Source organism: Falco rusticolus, chromosome 5 (assembly GCF_015220075.1).
Source record: "Falco rusticolus isolate bFalRus1 chromosome 5, bFalRus1.pri, whole genome shotgun sequence".
In the NCBI taxonomy this organism is placed as follows: Eukaryota; Metazoa; Chordata; class Aves; order Falconiformes; family Falconidae; genus Falco; species Falco rusticolus.
Genome location: NC_051191.1, coordinates 20,010,006 through 20,024,411, shown reverse-complemented (window position 1 = coordinate 20,024,411; position 14,406 = coordinate 20,010,006). Strand labels below are relative to the sequence as shown.

At 44.4% G+C, this 14,406-nt stretch overlaps 1 protein-coding gene across 1 annotated transcript in view; it reads right to left on the bottom strand.

Annotated features, from left to right (window-relative positions):
• SHANK3 (SH3 and multiple ankyrin repeat domains 3) overlaps window positions 1-14,406 on the bottom strand; it is a 370,723-nt gene that overhangs the window by 244,172 nt on the left and 112,145 nt on the right. The window contains exon 11 of the mRNA XM_037388277.1: window positions 8,373-8,439. Within this exon, the coding sequence (XP_037244174.1) occupies window positions 8,373-8,439 (67 nt within the window). The remainder of the gene's footprint in view (window positions 1-8,372; window positions 8,440-14,406) is intronic.

The window sequence follows — 14,406 nt, the reverse complement described above, 5'->3', positions numbered from 1 at the left end:
GCAGGACACAGCCAGGGCTCCCTGAGGAGTTCCTGGCTCCAAGATGCTGCACAGGCACCTGGACCATGCTCCAAACAACCCTGAGCTGCAGTCTAATGAACCAAAGTGTAATCAACACTCAGAGGTTATTTAGATTTGCTGGTTCAATGTTAAATATTCATGTAAAAGAGCAAAAGCATGCGGAGTGCAAATGTCTGCACAGTTCCAAGCTGAGAGGCCACATTTACATTTTAATAGTGGAAAATTACAAAGCAAACTGGAGAAGGCGCATAGCATCTCCCCTCATGCAGCACATTATGCCCAGGCTTCTCTCCCATGCAGGAGAGAGAGAGTACTCCAAGAGACCTTCCAGGGATTTTTTTTTCTAGGAATGAAAACTAAAGGAAAAGGATGAAGTGATGAGGCAGACCAGAACCTCTCAGCTCCAAAGAGGGAGCTGCCCCTCCTCACTCCTTCACCTGAACATAGGTGTCTCACCTCGTCCTGTCCAGTGCCAGCCCTTCACAGCTGGAAACAGATTTTACTCTGCATTTGTAAAACTTAAACTGAAACCACTAAAAATACATGTTAATTAAACTTGCTAGTTTTCCCCTACAAGGAATTCTCAAATGTGCTAGCAATTCACCTGCGAGTGGTACTCTGGAATGAGATTTTCAGCCTTTCTCTTCAGATAAAATCCATCAGTCTGATGCATCTCCACACTGGAAATTTTTTCCTTGAGAAAGTTTGGTGCCATTTTCATTCCTCTGTTTCACCTTGTCAGTACATTGAGGGTCCTGCTTGGACTGTCAGGCCATTGCTAAACTCCCCAGAGGAAATCCCAACTGCTCAGACCTGTTACAGGTGGCACGCAATTAAATTAACAATTATGGTAACAGAAAATCAGAACAATCTAACAAGTGTTTCTGAATTGCCTTTGAAAATAATTCCCATACATACCTCTGTACTGGCAAAAAAATAAACCCAAGACCAAAATGGAGTGTTTGAAACTTCCCCCACAACTCCAAGGATAGCAGTAACTGATGCTTGTTCAGTTATGTACATTCAAATTAGCAGGTCGAAAGCTTCTGCAGCAAGGTTCAAAAAAATTTGCAATACAGCTGAGTCGCTGGCCTGTATTTGTAATACTCCTTCAAAAGCTCTGGAGATGGGGAGGCAGCTTTGAAAAGGTCAGTGGGATGATTCTGATAAACGTACAGAGCTTAGCTTCATATCATTTCTAGGAAAAGCTTGGAAAAACTGAAACAGGACACTTATCAATTAATAAAAAGGAACGAGAATTTAATTTATATCAGCCAGGACAGCGTTAAGAGCTCCAATCTCACTGACAAAAATACCTGCTGACATCACAAGCTTCGGTGAAACTGTTGACTCTACAATACTCTGATTACATGCTACCGCCAGACAAGTTACCAGAGCACATTTTAACAGACATACTAATTAATTGTTAATAGAGAATGATGGGTGGGACTACTTCCAATACTACCCAGTAAGTCAGTTCTTGGTATAGTAGTATTTATACTTCTGTCTTTATCAATGACTTAGGAAAACATACAGATCATTAGCAATAAAAGTATAGGTGATGCAATGACTGGTGCAATGACGTTGGCTAAATGTCATTGGTGAAAGAAGGTAGATTTAGATTGGACATAAGTAAGACATTTTTTACAATGAAGGTGGTGAGACACTGGCAGAGGTTGCCCAGAGAAGCTGTGGCTGCCCCATCCCTGCAAGTGTTCCAGGCCAGGTTGGACAGGGCTTGGAGCAACCTGGTCTAGTGGAAGCTGTCCCTGCCCCTGGCAGGGGGTTAGAACTAGATGATATTTAAGGTCCCTTCCAACCCAAAACATTCTGTGATTCTACAACATACAAGAAAAGGTATCAACACAATGTTATCTCAGGCCTTTGTTAAGACAGGATCATCTCAACACGCTTCATCACAGCCTGATGCAAGATGAAGCATCTGGGAAACACAGAGGGAGGTTGTACAACATAGGATTGTTCCTTGAAAAGTAGCAATACTGAAACAAGCCCATGAGTCCTGCACAAACCACCTGAGGACAGGCCCCAGGAAAAATGCAGCGAGCAGAACAGCTAACATAATCAACAGATACATCAACCCCTGAAAAAGGGTAGCATCATCTGTTCTTACATAAGGTTATTATGGAAAAATGCATCTAAATTCAGCCTACGTTTCTAAAAATAATGTTAAAAACCAAAAAGTGTTCAAAACAAAGCCATGCAATAGTTCAGAAGCTGGTCAACCTGACCTATTTTAAGAAAATAACGGAACAGAAGCTATTCATGGCTTGCCAAGATGACCGTCAGTCATATTTGTATACTGGGAAAGAGTTCTTACCCAGAAGTTTGCATAGATTTGTGCAAGCATTGCTGTTTTCATCACAAGATGACAACAGTGGTAATTCTGGTCTTCAAACTTTATTGTTCGGTCAGTAGCTTTTTGAGGAATTTTTCAAACTCACAATGAAGAAATAGATTTCTTTGTGAAGTCACCCTTGCACAGGCCTATGGTCACTGGTAGACCGACGGCATCCCCTGCAGAAGGGGTGGCGAAGACCTTTCAGAGAGATGAACACAGGAGTATCATCTTGGGGTCAGGCTCACAGCAACACGCACAGGTTCCCAGGCCAGTCCTGGGTGAAAACCAAGGATCAACAACTGCCAGCACTTCACTGTGCAGAAACAAATCTCCCTGTGAGGTGCAGATGTCTGAGCACCATCATGAGGCACAAGTGTCCCTTCCTTTTCAGAGGGGAAACCACAGCATGAGGAGCTGCTGTTCTCAGCTACATGCCTACTATACAAATAAACTCTACAATTTGAGGGTACCAGCCCAGAATTTAACTCCATTTCCAAACAAGTACTGCCACCAAACACAACTCAGCTCAGTCTTCCCAGCCAGAAGTGATTTTCTGCAGAATACCTATGTTCTATGGCCATTCTATGACTTCTGCTGTAGAACATCCCTAGCCTGGACCATGTGCCAAGAAGAGTATGGAACCTATCTCTACCCTGCTGTAATCAAAAACCATGTTCTGGCAGGACCCAGGAGCTGTTCCAGTTGTCCCATCATATTTTACTGTATTTTCTGCAGAGAACCATAACCATTCTTAGGAACTGCTGGACTGGTGAGACCAAGGACTCCTGTAGCTTAATATTCTAAATAATTTAATTATTATTCTAAATTAATAATAGTGAGCAAAAAAAGTCTTTGTGGAAGCTATGTAAGAAAGAAGGGCACACAGAAAATGATCATACTCCATCTTACCACTTCACCACTGCAGGCATACAAATTTCCAACTATCTTTATAAATAGAGTAAGCTGAACAAGAACCACCACATTTGTTATGCATTCCAGAAATGGGATGCAGACAAAAAGAAATAAAGCTTTCCATCATACAAGAATTCATCTATGGTTTCCATACAAAGTTTTTCAACATCTACTTCATTTAGCACTTTCCTTCTTCTGAACTTCTCTGAGAATGGATCAAGGGAAAAGGTTTGAAAGGAAGAAATGTCACAACCTCTACTTCTGCTTATCACAGACGTCTATCTGAGATGCTCTATGCCATTCTACAGCATAGCTCCATGAAAAAATTCTCTCTGAGCTTGGTAGTAATTAGAAACAGTATTCAAACACAGGATACCATCACTAGAATACAGAAAGCAAAGCAGGCATCATTATGCCACTGTAGAAATCCCCATCTCGGAAAAAACATAGTAGAGCCATAAGAGGTTCAGACCAGGGCAACACGGATGGTCAAAGATCTGAAATAGCATCATGTTTCCCTCATAAAAGGAAAAATGTTTCACCAACAGTGAATATTATTAACAAGTTATTGGATCTTGGCACCAAGTGATATCAAGTCACAGTGTCCTAAGGAAGCCAAATGCTTTCTTTTAAATCCTTTGGGGTAGATTTCTCCTCTTTACAGGGGAGAATCAGTAGCACTGGAAGATCTTAAATTTTTAACTTGCTGGGGTGATCCCAGACAGGTCCCACAGACAGTTTCTGACAGATAGCTTCACAGCACGCAGACATACCTAGACAGGCTTTGGATAAGAAGGGCACCTGAAGGACAAGGAGACACTGATCTTGGGTTGGGTCCAGGACACCCTCACTAATGAGAAGTAACTTATTCTCTGGTTTGAGCTATAACACGTCATAAAGCTGAAATTTCTCAGCAACAACTGACAATTCAGCGCCCAAAGTCTCATGTAAACTTCCTAGCATGTCATGCTCTAAATTAACTCCCTGGCATCAGCTCCCAATGGAGAAGGAACTAGGGAACAGGGCCACTTATGTGCTGCTTACCATCTTGGTAACAGTAAGCATGGGATGGATACCTCATGAGGAGTTACGTGACTGGGTCATTTTCTGACCTTTGCTGTGTCCAACCTGTGTCTTCATGTGCCCAAATACCTCGAAAAAATCCACCCCAAAGCAGCAGGAGAGAGGAAGGTTCTGCCAGCAACGCTGCCCATCCAGAGCTAACAGTACGCCAGGGCTGGAGGATCGCAAGTAGACACAGGCCAAGAGAATAACACATCCCAAAAGCAAGAACCACTGTGGGGTCACTCAAGAATGAGTTACTCCCCACCCCTGCGTACACACAGGAGGAAAACAAGTGTTGTTATGGTGCGCTTCAGTTTGGCAAACAACTGTTGGTGATCTTATACAGAGCTGCAGATTATCATTCTCCAACAAAAAAGGTATTCCACATAATATGGGGTAACTGGTTTGGGCCTTGTTATGACTGATAATTTATTAATTCCTTTGACTTGAAGTTGGTGGTTGCTTAGTGACCATGAATCATGACCTGACTATATTTGGCGTAAGAAAAGGGAAGACAGCCTCAGCCAGTCTTACATACATTTAACGCTTAAGGCTAATTTCTCACTATTGGACAAATGTTATATTATTCCTCCAGGTCCACTTTCATGTAGGGAGAGAAAATACAAATGAAAATAGGGAGTTTTTAAAATATTAGCAAACAATGGAAAAGTTATAAAACCACAATTACGAAATAAACCAACTGTGGTTAAATGCCTACTTGGATAAGAGTGGCAAAATGAAGACATCAATTTGTACTACAGAATCTATTTATTCTGTAATTATGGAAAGTAACTGAAATCAATATGAAGTTACAATACACTCAAAATTGGTAAGGGGAGCTAAAAACAATGAAGAAAAATAAGTGGTTTGCAGAGTGGAGGAAACACCAAAAAAAGCTTCCGGGTTGTTTCGTAGATGCAGAAGTATATTCTAAAAGAAGCAGGAAGAGGTATTTGTGTCAACATGATGACAAAGCAGAGAGAGCTATTAATTAGCTGAAACAAATATTTTAAATTTGCAGGCTAAGAAAACTTACCAAAAAGATGGATCATGAAAATTACTGAGCAGCTGGCACAGGATCCAACTGATAAAAAACCCAATGTGTAGTTAACACCACTGCAAATGTTTTAATGAAAAACAGGTGATGTTTTTAAACATCTGATTTTATTGAGTGGAATTAGACATTTGACTGATAAATGCTGATGTGGATTTAAGACTTGAATGCCAATGGGACAAGCAAATGGATGGGCCGGGAGGATGGCAAAGGCACTCCAGAGAGGCCCCAAGGTTCAGACACCATCCCATTTGCCTTGTTTCCCATCGGCCAGCTCCTGGTGCTCCTGTTGAGCATGCAGCTTTTTTTGACTGCCAACTCCAGGGGCTGTGCTGGGAAGTAGACATAAGGCTCAGGATCAGCTTGGCATGAGCTCTCCTTTTACAGCCCCTGCAGAGCAACTCAAGGTTGCTAGAGTAGGTGGCCTACATGTTTCCCCAAGGCATTACCAGTAAACGTGCTTAACTGGGAACATCTCCAAATCCACCTGGAGTGGTTGGAGACAAGGCTCTGCAGCCATGCCCTAGGAGACCCTCCTGCTGCTTAGGAGGAAGGTCAGGGCTGTCTTTGCTGCTCCAGAGAAACCATTCCCATACGAGCAGCAGCAGAAGCTGCACTGTCCAACAAGCACCGGAGTATGCCACAGAGGGTCTGTGGTGGCATTGACAAGTCCTGAGGATCCAAACCCTCAGGTCCAACCAAGAAAACAAAGCACAGCAGTTACCATTCATGGCATTCTCTGTCTGCAGCTCCGCAAAATATGAGGATAAGGAAAAAACCAGAAAAGATGGAACAGCCCAATTCCACACTCTCTACAAATGTTTTCTTCTTGTAAGAACATGTTGTCCCTCCCCAGATTCGCTGCCTTCCACTCGGACCTTCTTTGACCCCAGTGCTGGTGGCTGTCATGAAATAAGCAGCTCTTGGTCTCTGCAGTGACTGAAGGGATGGAGACCCATGGACAAAGAACCACAGTGAAGCCTGCATGGGAAATCCTGCAACCCACCATTCACACTGGGCGTCCTGCTTCAAACTGTTGACCCTGGCTAGATCCATGGGCTGTCAGCAGATGGAGCACATCGTGTGTTTTTCTGGAACACAGTTTCTGAGTTATTTTCACTGAAAGAAATTCAGTTTGCACCCTCTGGGCTTGTTCTAAATTGTAGGACAAAGCACAGCACGTGGGGACAGCCAGCTCCACCTCAGAAATGCTCAGGATCCAGGCAGAAACACTGAAGGAGGCACTAAGAGCCTGAAAGCACAACTGCATGCTAAGGGCTGTCCTGCAGAACAGAGCAAAAGCTACTGCTTACCATCCCTCCTCCCAGCCTTAACACAGCAGGTCCTCTCTAAATATTTCTGATGGTGTGGGCCACAAATTCTTGTCTCACAGCCAGACAAGTGCAGCCTAATATCGGGAACTTGAGAAGATTTCCCCAAGAGCTATCATTTACAGTGCTGCCCTATCCTGCCCTTTCCTACCAGATTCTCGCTTTCAGGATTTCTTGAACTGTTCCCATAGAACTGTCAGAGAAAAAGCCAGACCCTTCTTCATCCCAGGTAATGCCAGTCCAGTCAGACACTTGCACTTCTCAATTTTTAATGAACTTCAAAAAACAATTTCTCCTTGCTCGGGAGGTTCGCTGCCAGTTCCCTTGACCCCAGGTGGATACCATCTGGACCTGCTGGTTTGCCTGGGATTAGTTTGCAACTGTTACCTGACCTATTTTATATAAACAGCCATATCTAAAACATGAACAATTCATTCTACCTGACATGTTTTCATGCCCTTTTTCCTTACACTTTTGTAATAAAAATAATTGAGCCAATCACAGATTTAGATTCAACCATAGAAGAATTTAGGCAGGAAGGGACCTTTGGAGGGCATCTAGTCCAAAACCCCTCTCACAGCAATAACATTTACTTTCCTCTTGAATTAATAGGGTGGCTTTCTTGTGAGCACTGTTCACTGACACAGTTATAAGGAATTCTCAGGCTTTTTCTCATGTCCTTTTTGACTTTTATATCTTCCCACAAATTCTCAGCAGCTGTTTATAACTATCAGTGATAGCTAGTTAAGAAAAGAAGTGATGAAGGATGTCAGGGCCCAGGTTTCTAGATTCACAGCCACTTCCAAGAATCAAGCTCAATACTTCCTGGTTGTTTCAAACTCCTCAAGTCTTTTTTTCAGCTGCTGACCCAATGACTCTGTACCTTCTGTGGATGCACACATGCTGATAATTAACCCTTTGCACTGGTTCCTCCATTGCTTTAGAGAGTTCTGGACCAATAAACTTCTCAGAATAATTCAAGAGAACTCAATAAGTGTTGATTTCATACCTGACCTAAAACTGTTTTGCAAGGCATCTATCACATGATAATATCTACACCGTAGGAGGACAGAAGAGATGCTGCAGGAGAAAGGCTGACCAGAAAACCCAAAAATAGTCCTCCATAAAGAAGCAAGTACAACAAGAATGGCTGCTACTTTGCTTCTTTTACTTATATGAGCTTCAGTGTGGGGCAGCTCCATAACCATCATCACTGCTAAGACAGAGGATGTCTCCTCTTTGCACCAAGTCCAGCTAACAGCCTTGGCAGGAGAGGATCTCTAGTATGAAATGGCCTCAAGGATGCAAAGAAAAAGGTAAGGGCTTTTACAGAAGAGCTTTTCAGAGCTACTGCAGACTGACAGTTTGGCTAATTCTTTCGTTTGGCATTCTCAGCAGTCATAAGCAAACATTGGACTGAATAAAGAGACTGGATAGTGATGGCCCCAGGAGGAAAGCAGATCTGTCCTTCCACTCCCAAGACCCAAATCCGCCTGCAATCTGCAGCTTCCACCGGCCACTGCAGGCAGCACCAGGAAACCATCATTAACACACCCACACTAACCTAGCCCTGCACTCTACAGCATGATTAAAAAGGGAGAAAAGGGGGAAGAAGAAAGATCAAACTCACCAACATCGGACTCTTTGTGGGTTTTGATGATTTCAGCCAATTCAAAATTTCCTGCAATGATGGCCACCTGAAAAGAGAGGGAGGGAAGACAGTTGAGCAGCTCCGAACAGCACCGACCCTGTGTTCACTTGCACGGATCACGCCATATGGACTAATAACAGCTGCTTTCTGTGGGGGATGCAAAGCCAACGATTGTTCTGCCTCAGCTCACCCAGTCAGTAACCCCGAGGTGAAAACACGCTCTCAGCACCGCAGGGAGAGCGTATGTCGATGGCTTGTGCAACAAGAGAGTGGCAAATAACTCGCAGGTCACTGTTCCCCTCTCCTCAAGAGCCTGGTGGCGATACACCTAACAGCTGCTAGGAATTAATCTTAGGTCTTGCAGATACTGATAAGATGTTCTCCAGCCTGAAGCTTTTCAGTGAATCCTAGTTAGATGACAAAAGGCAACTTACCAACAACTGAGCTCCCTGCACATCTCACCTGAACGGTCTGCAGGATTAACTCGTGCTCGCTCCAGGCTGCACTGGCCAAGGAACCACTTCCACTCAGAAAGCTGCAGCAGCAGCTTGCCCCAGTAAAGCCACGCCACGGCACTTTAGACCAACATTAAACATTGCTTTGCCCACCACCCATCCTGTAGTTTCTCTCCACAGGAAAAGCTTTGAAGAACTCAAAGGAACAAAGAAAGCTGAGAAGCTGAACATGGGTCTGCCAGCAAAACAGCCAAAACTGGTCTGGTCTTACTCCAGGAACTGCTTCCACAGATGCCTATGTCCTGGGGAACTGCAGAACACCAGCAGACTACACAAAGGTAGGTTAGTAAATGAGTAAGAGGAGAGAGACTGAAGTCCTGCTCTCCTGGAGCAAGACTTCAACCAGTAGACCAGCGACATCTCTTGAACTCTGTTGATTTCTTACATATTTGGGGAAGAAAAACCATGTCACAGCTAGTAAAGCAGAACAATCCACTGTTTTCAGAACAAGGTGAAAGACTATTCTTTTAACATGTGAAAGAACCACACTGAGATAGGTAGTAGTACAGGATATCCATCACCAGTACTCAGGAAAATAAACTGGAAGAACTGTTCTGGACTGAACTGCTTGAGACCCATGTTTGAAGCCCCCCGTGAACTGCAGCCACCTCTGCCCTTCCCACCCCTCCCAGCACACCCAGTCCCCCCAGTCACTGCTGAGCTTCTCAGGATGGTGCCCTCACTCAGCAGCACCTGCAGCTGATTTGCAAATGAGAAGCAACTCGATCAAGTTGATTCTGCATGAAAACAAAGTACTGCTGCTCAGAACACGAAAACATATGTAAGATCGGCTGAGGCAGAGCTGCAGGTTTTGCCTGTCCATGCTGGGACCATCACACATCCCTTTTCTTTATAAGTTAGGGTTGATATTCAAGACAAATATTTGATCAGGCAGGCAGCAGGAACCAAACCCTCCCAGCCACTGACAAAGTCAAGAGCAACACTAGCAGCTCCAGCTGTTAAACGTTTCCCTGCCCTCCTACAAGAACAGCTTTTAGAAATATGAGGTTCATTTGCATTTTACCACTAACTTGTGACGAAGAGATATATTTAACTTGGTGACTCAGTACAGCATGCACAGCTCTCTACTATGAGCCTTTATCAGCAGAAATAGTCTTACTATCCTCAGCTCAACAATGTTTATGTGATTTTTTTTCATTTACTGAAGCCCAGAATTTGTGCTCCACCTCCTCAGCCGGAGCTGGAAGCAATCAGTGATGGCTAGAAGAAAGGAAACCTTCTTTCTGCATTCAGGAAATTAGGCCACAGTAGCACAGAAAAATCGAACAAGAATCTCTGTTTTTCCCCAAGCTCACTTCAAATGGCGATCTTTCTCTGTCTCTCCTTATATATACGTTTATAAGGTCTGCTCTCCTAAAGGTCACAGTCTTTGAGCAGGCAAAGAAAGCTTTTGTATAGAAGAGCAAATGACCTGAATTTGGAGGCATTTAAAAGCAAAAATAACCAAACTGAAAAATAAAAAGACTGGAAAGGAGAATTTAGAAAAAAAGAATTTGAACTTCAAAGTTCCTCAAACAAACAATTAATGTACGGTCCACCGTCTCTGTGAAAAATCCAAATTCAAAGTACAAATTATGAGTCTTATTAGATGCATATCTCAGGAATAATTCCTAAAATGTATGGCGAATGCACGGACTGCACCAGGAGCAGGTCCTGCTATTATACGCACGCCGGGTGTCCCTCCTGGCCTGGCTGCTGGAGGTGGGGGTCTCCCACTGCTGCGCCCACCATGCACGGGAGGTCCCAGTGCCAGGACAGCCAGCGCTGCAGGCAACAGAAGCTCCCTCTCTCCCTGCCTTGGAAATGTTACGACTTCCAGCAAAGGCGAGAAGAAACACACTGGATAAATCTGTTAAGAATATAATCTCACATAAATCCCTAGGATGGGAGAAGAGCCCTGCTGGGTATGTTTCTCAATCCAACTTGTAAAAGCAAAGGAGATGACAGGCTTTCATGCATTGCACTGTTGCCTCAGCTGGTGCTTCCCAGCACACCGGCTTCCCCAGCTATGAAACCACCATCAGCATTCCTGTGCCCTCCTGCTCGCTCCTGCCTCAGCACCACGTTGCTGCGTGCAGTTCTGCTGATGAAACTATTCAAGAGACCGCATGATAGGCCATATCAGTGCACGCCTCTAAGTTAAAAGCAACAGATTTCTGGGGACAAGTAAACAAGAAAAGGAAGTCTCAAGGATGGAAACTCCAGAAAACAGTTTATCTTTTATATATATATATTTCACAGCTAGCAATTTCAGTGCTTGTACACCAAAGCAGAAGGAATTGGTGACTATCAGAAAAAATAATCTGACTTCCTCACAGAAGCCTTATTTCAAGCAATAAGCCAGATGTTCCACATAGGAATGCCATCTTAACATCACAGCCAAGTTACTTATCCTGGTGCTGTCACAGAGACAGCAGATGTTGTGCAAAGGGCATTTCTCATCGTGTCTTGCCCTGATGCTATGAATGCAGATTCCGTCCTTCTGCAAGCCACAGGCTGAACAACGGAAACCTGCATTCCAGCTGCACAAGACATACAATCATATTATGGCTCTGGCACAGGGTTATTTTCTGAAATGCTGTAACACCTTGAGTCATTCCATAGCATGAGATCAAAGTGACAACGCTCTTTAGCAGCAATTTGCCTATTTTTATCTTTTTAGGCAAACTCAGTGGTTTCTAAAAGAAGGCGGGACATCTGAACAGGCTGTGCAGCACGTAATGTCATTGTACATATAAGGTCTTAAAAGTTAACAGCAGAAACCAGCAAGATCGTTTAAATATTCCTGGTAAGAGTCACAGCTCTGAGATTTAACCCAGGTTCTGTGGGTAACAGTACTGTGCCAACATCCCTTAAAAAAAAGTCCACTACACTGCATGAAACCATGAAAGGGTGACCCTCGTGGTGACACAGGCTGGCACCAAGCTTGGGCAACAACCGATGAGGATTCACCATGAACGCAGCAACATTGTGCCAAGGCGCAATAGTACAGAGGGGCCACCTGCAAACTGCTGCTGCGCAGCAGTGAAAGCAGCATCATATCAGCTAACCACTAACCCAGCTCTCAGACCACACCAGGGGTGTCCAGTCTTTACAGAAGAGAAACCAAAGGAACTCATTTCCACGTTGTCAAGGTCATTGGCACAGCTGACCAGGGTGCTGCCTCCTTGCTCCACCTAGCACAGGTTTCTCACAGAGGTATGCAATCACTCATGTGCCACCAAACATAAATAGAAGATGCACAGAGACTGGTTAAACAACTTTAAACCATGGCATTTAACTGGGGTTTCATCCTAGGCCTACTTTAATAATAATACTTATTTTTTCTTGTTCTGAATTGTCACTGTATATTCATATTAAAGGATCTGTTGTCTCTTTGCACTGATTTGAGACAAATGATGGAGAGCGAAGATGGATCTTGGAAGGATGTATTTTACTATGGGAAGACATTGTGTCTTTCAGCTCCAAAAGGTATCCCAAAGCGGTAGGGTGCTCGGACAAGCTTACATTACATGAAGAACTGATCCACTAAGAGCAGGAGCAGAGAGGCAGCACCTCCAGGCTCCCTAGCAAACTGGAAAGAAGCCCTGCAGACCAAGGCCCATGGCCTCTCTATGCCTGCTGTTGTCAGCCCATGTCCTCCACATGCTGCAGATGTGGATCTGCAGATGCCCAGGGCAGGGAAACCACCTCCAGGAGATACCACAGCTTCCCCCCACCAGCCCCAGGCAGGCAGCCCTCTTTGGCAGAGTTAACAAACCAGGCAGCTGCTGGCACTGCACAGGCACTGCGTGAGTCCCAGCCAGCAGTCCCACTCAGACTGTCCTGTGGGACATGACGGGAACTCCAGATCCCACTCCTGCAGTTTTTCTGAAGAAGGAAGAACTACAGCACAAAGAGATATGAAATCTATTTTGATGATCCTGCTGCCATGGCCAGGATCTCAGTCTTCCCATGGAGGGAGGGCTCAGGTAGGAATATCTCCAGGGATAAGAGTCTTGGCCAACCTGCGATGTGGTATTTTACACAGGAAAGGTGAAGAATATCTATCCTGAAGGTTAAAAAAAATACGGAGTCATTTTCCTGGCACAACAACAGTATGACAATGGGTACAATCACCTTGAACTTGTCCTCACAAGTCCGGACACTGCTATTTCTACCATTAGCTGCTCTTTGGTCCCTAAAATATCCACGGTAAAGCACCTGAATAGATGCCAAAGTGGCTCTGAAAATGGGGGTATGTTCACATATTTTCATACCTGAAAAAGTACACACCTCCACCACTGGAACCTCTAGCCTGAGAAGTGAAAGACACTTCCCAAATCAAACCCGCCTCCTTGTTGTTTGCTCCATACCAAAGCACATCATGTTCTCAGAAGTATTTCTCAGTTGCAGACTGCAACAATTAGAGAAGTGCAGACCTTCACTGTTATTATCCTACACGTGCAAAAAGCATCCGGAGCAGAGAGGGCAATGAGATGCAAAGGCAGGAGCAGAGCCATGAGGAAGGCAGGTGCGATGCAGCAGTGGCTCCAGGAGATGATGGGACGAGAAGGAAGCAATCGCCAGCAGTGCTGCTGGGCAAGAATGGAGCAGACCTTCTGTGGAAGAGGAGTGTAAAAGGTCTTATTAGGTAGGGTGCAGGCAGCCAGTTTAGTGTCACAACACATTCAAGCTACTCAGCTCTCCTCAGAAGCATCTGTCAATATGCCAGATTATTGTCAATTATTCCTGTATCACTTTACACAAGACTTCTCAAATTATTGAGGCTTTCCATTGTTGATTATTTCCTACCTCTCCATTACCCCAGATAATGGAGAGCAAAATGATTCTTTTTGATCATCACACTTTATTTAATCAGGTAGCACTGCTCTAAGTCTGGACTTTTATCAAAGTTGCCTACCTTTACTTGGCCAGGCAGACTCCAAACATGTTCTATATTTGTTCTAGATTTCCAGAAATCTGGCAGTCCTACTAGGTCAATCCTACTGTTCACATATGGCAGCTCCATCTGGGCTGCCATATGAGCAGAAACTCTAGATACATTCACGGCAACGTGTGCTGCCATTACATTGCACAGATGCAGCTAGTCTGATGCTTTCAGGGAGCGTCAGTGGGGTCAGTCACTCTCTGACTACGATGTAGACCCAACACTTACTGGAAGCAGCAGACAGACCTCCTGTGCACGAGCTACACAGCTGATCTGGGACAAATGCATCTCAGATGCCCTCTATGCCTGCAAACCACGCATGCCATCTGTACGCAGTGGACCCAATACTTCCTGGAAACACCCAACTTGCAGTTGATGGGCTATACAGCAAATGATGATTTATTTTTTCCTACGCAGCAAGCCCTTGATTTAGAAGAGGCACTTCAGCCAGGCAGCTAGGCTAACATTCTGGCACTAAGCCTACAAGGAGTATCTGGAAATGGTCTGCATCAGGCAATGGGTAACTGTAAACATATACGAGAAACAA